This window comes from Poromitra crassiceps, assembly GCF_964638095.1.
Source record: "Poromitra crassiceps genome assembly, chromosome: 12".
In the NCBI taxonomy this organism is placed as follows: Eukaryota; Metazoa; Chordata; class Actinopteri; order Beryciformes; family Melamphaidae; genus Poromitra; species Poromitra crassiceps.
In genome coordinates this window covers 17,134,144-17,139,981 of record NC_139632.1, presented here as the reverse complement: position 1 = coordinate 17,139,981, position 5,838 = coordinate 17,134,144, and the positions used below count along the sequence as shown (strand labels likewise).

At 47.9% G+C, this 5,838-nt stretch overlaps 1 protein-coding gene across 1 annotated transcript in view; it reads right to left on the bottom strand.

Moving 5' to 3' along the window:
• Positions 1–5,838, bottom strand: part of cilp2 (cartilage intermediate layer protein 2) — a gene marked incomplete at both ends in the record, with an annotated part of 23,234 nt that extends 17,396 nt beyond the window's left edge. Inside the window, 2 exons of the mRNA XM_083647237.1 lie at positions 4,517–4,960; positions 5,775–5,838. Coding sequence (XP_083503363.1) covers positions 4,517–4,960; positions 5,775–5,838 — 508 coding nt within the window. The remainder of the gene's footprint in view (positions 1–4,516; positions 4,961–5,774) is intronic.

The window sequence follows — 5,838 nt, the reverse complement described above, 5'->3', positions numbered from 1 at the left end:
GCTTTTTTCTCCCCGACCACATTATTGCACAACAGAATATTTCTGTTCATAACACACTAAATAAGTACAACAGTTTACAGTGTGGACTTTTTTCAGTGCGACAGCATGCTCTGATGAAGGAGAAACTTGAAGAAACTTTGCTAAGAGAAAGCATATGGAGTTGGGACAAAAACAGGGCGGTTGTACCACTTAATTAACATTGATAGCATCCAATGCCAATCACTTCAGAGCCTCCGGAGCTACTGTTGCATGGAGTCCCAGACGTCTTGTGGATAATTACATTCCACCACCTACTCTGAAGTGCATCCAAGTTTTTCTCTCTCTCTCTTTTTTTTTTTTTTTGGTGGAAATCGAAAAATGTTTTTTAGTTTTCTCCACTTGTTACATAAGAAGTCTTCCGCCCTCACACCAAGACTGGGGATTATACGGCCGAACCATTTTGCCTTGTTGAGATTATCACTTCAAGATGTTTGATAATGAAAACGAAACCGTAAAACATTATTAGGGTCATTTACGAGGTGACTAATGGTATTAGAAGGTTAATCATGGAACACAAATCAGCTACAGTAGACTGGAAATGCTTGGGTGGTGAATCAGCTATGGGCCCGGTTCCCACTGTAGACTCACACACCGCACTTCCTTTGAATGGCATGTTAACACTTTATGAATTTTAAAACGCCGGATATTTTATTTTATTATTTATTTTATATTTTATTGGGCACTACGTCGTGCAGCTGGTATGGTGGCTGATTTGACCTCATCAAGAAGCAAGTTCAAATCAGTGTTTTTCAAGCCAGGAGGAACAACGTTAGAACTTGTGATTTCTTCTTTCTTGTTGAGACAAATTCATCCTCAGGTGTTCTGATGGTTGAATAGACCGGTGTGCTTGTGTGGGGAAACCCATTGGAACTGGGTTGGTTTAAATTGGCCCTGGCCACACACCTCCCACCTCTCTTTCCTTTACTATATCGTCTGGAAATACAGTGCAATTCTGTAGGGATAGTGGAGTGCACGTTGTCTTTAAAAAGACATATCCATTTTCTAGCACAGTTTGACCTTTGACATGAACTCCCACCACACACAGGCTACAATAAATCCTTATTCAGCCTCGCCGTGACCCTCATAAACCAAGGACAGGGTAAGACGATACAGTAAAAGAGGCGATGGAAACAATACATTAGCAACAAGAAGTAAGTGTGTCTCTGGGCTTGTTAACAGCTAGATTCTACATATAGACACATGGCCTGGGTCAGGGCCTCTTCAAGCTATGTCAGTGTCATCCTTTGAAATCTCAGTTTAGGATCAGCTTTAATCCCACAATGCAGGGGACTGTCTGTCTTTACGCGCCCGGGGTTTGCACCTGATAGTGTTGTGACAACTGCAATCCCTATTTTAGACACATCAGCGCTATTCAAGGTGTAGGCTTGGATTTGGCGCGATTTATTTACGTCACTAGTGCTTCATTCTGAAATATTACCGCCCGTGTGCTGCCTTCAGTTACTTACTGCCAGGCTACACAAAGGCATAATCATCTATTAATAATCAGTAGCGCCCTTTGCAAAGGTTTGCAGTGTTTCTCTCTCCATCACTTTCGGAGCGGAGTTGGACTTTTCCAAGAGTTAGTATGCACAATTTGCCAGAGGCTAATAAAAGTGTGCAGAAGAGAGGGGGGGGAACGCAGGAGGTTATGAAGTTGCACCCAGAATGCTTGCAGACAGATTAGAGAAGCGTTGTGCCAGATGTACGCTGGCAGAAAGACAGGCACAAACCAGCAGGTCTGGACCTTGTTTACGATATTCCACGAAAACACCCCCCACCTCTCCCTAGATTACGTAACGTATTGGAGAGCGAGACTCTGGCTATAAGAGTGACGTTGTATTTGTTGACGCAGCTTGTCCTGCCACATGCCCCCGGCCCTTTAAGTGCAATAATGGGAGTGTGCCGTGAAGTGTTAATGAAACTGGAAACATGTGTCACACAAGTCTCGCCTTTTTCAAATTGAGGGAATAATAAGGAGGTATTTGTTCTCAATCAGAGGCATTTTATTTCTACAGGGATTAGTAGAGCAGACCGGGCTGAAGTCTGCTCCTCTTATATGAATGAAGGGAGGTGGTGTGTGTGTGTGTGTGTGTGTGTGTGTGTGTGTGTGTGTGTGTGTGTGTGTGTGTGTGTGTGTGTGGGAGGCGGGGGGGGGGGGGGGGGGGGGGGGGTTGGGGGGGAGTAAGACAGAGTGAGTTGTGCGTGTGTACGTGATCATTTGATTGCCATAGTCATGTGGAAGTTGTTTCTGTGTTTTGGCTAGCTATTAGTTGAGGAGTGTGTGTGTGTGTGTGTGTGTGTGTGTGTGTGTGTGTGTGCACTCGCTCGCTCGCTCTTCTCTCTCTCTCTCTCTCTCTGTGTCTGTCTGTCTCTTCATCTCTCACATCTCAAAAAAAAAAAAAGACTGATTCCTCGAGCATGTGTATCCCATTAAAATCTGCAATTTTGCGCCTGACATAACTAATGATGAAAATCAACCACGAGGATTTAAAAAAAAAAGGGATAATAGTGGCTTTGTCTTCTGACCGCCCTGGATTGCCTCGTTGATGCCATTAAAGATACAACTGGGCAGCATTGAATTTCCCCCATTAAAAAAAAAGAAGAAGTTTGGAAGTCCTTGCTTGAACTTCTGCACCTCTACACAGCACAGCACCAGCAGGAGCTGCAAATAGCTCAAAGCAGCTGATATAGCTTTACACTAAATAACTCTACTCCACTGTTCTGCTCACACATCCACATTATGTGCATCTACTCACACACACCAGAGCGAGAGAGAGGGAGAGAGAGATTGAGAGAGAGAGGGAGAGAGAGATTGAGAGAGAGGGGGAGAGAGAGAGATTTGATCTGCCTTGAAGCTGTCAGTTATGGGAATTTGTGCCTTTTACTTTGATCCCCCCTTATAATCCCTGTCTGCGTGGTTAGAGCGGGCGGCGCAGACAGACGGGCCTGTGTGCAGCGACTGGACCAGACTGTGGTCAGCATCTGGAGAACTGGCCCTCCTGTCCTGTCTGACTCAACCAGGCCCTCTAGCTCCTCACACACACACACACACACACACACACACACACACACACACACACACACACACACACACACACACACACACACACACACACACACACACACACACACACCGTCTGCCCGTGTCTCCGCCTGGCAATCACACAACAACGGCTATGGGAGAATAGGACGGAAGCAGAAGAGAATCAACCTCATATTGGTGGCAAAGTGGGTAGAGCTAGAGAAGAAGATGAATGAATTATATCCCACGGTGGCACAGGTTGATAATCCAGTGGGTCGAACAGAACTGGTGAAGCAGCCATAGAGCGGGACTTTTAGGCGGAGGAGCAGCGGTAACGATGCCTCACTGGTCCCCTTCTGCGTTACACAGGGCATTCAGCAACAGCTGCCTCCTTCAAATAGGAAAACAGCTCGTAAATCTGTAACCTCCGAGGGGGACGGAGAGAGTGACGGAGAACAAGGCGAAGAGCGAGGGTGATGGAGTGGGGGGTGGGGTGGGGGGGGGGAATAGGTGGAGAAAGGGGGAAGAGGGAGTTTGATGGAGTGAGGCGGAGAAAGCGGAAAGAGGGATGGAGGGAGGGAGAGACAGGATGGAGAAAAGTGGGGAGAAGGAGAAAACACTTGTGAGGTGAGGGGAAGTTTCTGGAAGAGGGAGATAGAGCGGGAGGGGAATGGAAATAAACAGACAAAGATAAACAGAGTCAAACAGGTGGCAGAAGGAGTTAATTATAGTGATGGACAGAAGAGGGCAATCAGGAAAGGAAAGAGTGACATCTTGCTGATTGGACAGGGGGAGGACATCTTGCTGATTGGACAGGGAGAGGAGGACATCTTGCTGATTGGACAGGGAGAGGAGGAAAGTCATTTCACCTGTGCTGCCGCTCCCTCCCTCCCTCCCCTCATTCCTTTCTGTCACTGAGCACAAACCCAGCAGGTGGGAAAGGTCACTTGGTTCGTCATTATTGCTCTTTTCCAAGGCAACTGTGTTTTATATCTTGGGGACGGCTGCCACCGGCTTTGAGGGTGAAATGAGGACACATAGCCACCTTACTGTAAGGCGTGGTCCAACTGCTAAAGGAGTGGGTCAGATAATAGGACATTTTACGATACCTTTTAAAGCAGTGTGTGACACCCAAGGCAGAACATAATCAATTTGAACAGAGTCATTTTGAATGACCATGACCATGTTACACTAACTTTCCTTAGATACACCCAATGTGTGTATACATCTTTTTGATACAGTAAACGACATCCAGCTGTAGTGAGACATCTGTTGCTCTGTCTGCAGGTCTCTGAGTCCAACAAGACTATTCTGCTTTCTCCAAACTGCCTGCTCCTCTTTTATGTTCACGTTAATGGGGAACAGCCATAGACAGACAGCTTTAGAAAAACCACTGCGACTAGCTTTCTGACAGAGAAAGGCAGGGTGGCAGGGTGCCCTGGCTGTGGAGGGTACCCTGGCTGTGCTGTGGAGGGTACCCTGGCTGTGCTGTGGAGGGTGCCCTGGCTGTGCTGTGGGAGGGTGCCCTGGCTGTGCTGTGGGAGGGTGCCCTGGCTGTACTGTGGGGTGCCCTGGCTGTGGAGGCTACCCTGGCTGTGCTGTGGAGGGTACCCTGGCTGTGCTGTGGGAGGGTGCCCTGGCTGTGCTGTGGGAGGGTGCCCTGGCTGTGCTGTGGGAGGGTGCCCTGGCTGTGCTGTGGGAGGGTGCCCTGGCTGTGCTGTGAGAGGGTGCCCTGGCTGTGCTGTGGGAGGGTGCCCTGGCTGTGCTGTGAGAGTGTGCCCTGGCTGTGCTGTGAGAGGGTGCCCTGGCTGTGCTGTGGGAGGGTGCCCTGGCTGTGCTGTGAGAGGGTGCCCTGGCTGTGCTGTGGGAGGGTGCCCTGGCTGTGCTTTGAAGGGTGCCCTGGCTGTAGGTGGGGTTCCCTGGCAGTGCTGTGGGAGTGTGTGATGTGAGAGGGACATAAGGCCATCTGATTGCTGATAGTGGCAGCCAGCTACTGCAGCTAGTCGTTTCATTATCAGCTTTTCATTATCAGCTCAGAATGTGGTTGAGGCAGGCCTTTTTCTACTTAAAGAAAGTGGAATACTACACCCATAGGCTAAACAGACAGACAGCAAGCAGTGTAATCACTAAGTTAAGGGCTTTTAACCTCCACTGCACTGTAGCCACATGTTGCTGATTAAACTGGAAGTGGAACGTGCTGGTGACTTAACATTAGAGATTAACGACTACTGTGGTGGTCTATAAACCAACACACACACACACACACACACACACACACACGCGCGCGCGCGCACGCACACACACACACACACACACACACTCACGCACACACCCTTATCACATGACCTCACCACCAGACAGTTCTCCACCAGTCCGACACTGACATCCTCTGGGAAATGTCGTCAACTTGGAAAAGTCTGTTATGTCACTTAATGGTCAGCATATGTGAGTTGTCATACTGTTTTGTTTTTTGATCATTTTTGATTACTAGAAATGACAAGCAGATACAAATGAGTTGAAAGTTGATCACTCGGTGGAATAAAGATATTGCTTTCAGAGGCAACAAAATTGATCTTTGTGATTTCCAATGTTGACTTACTTTCAGCGATATTTTTGTGGGCAATTCTACAGATTTGTATCAACGTTCTGTCAACGTGTCATCATGGCACTCACTTTTGAATGTGAACAGTCAAAAAAAACGATCTTGGCTTACCTTGAGCCAGAGCCACTGAAGCCAGGAAAGACAGCAGGACAGCCACCTTAGTTAAGTCCCACAT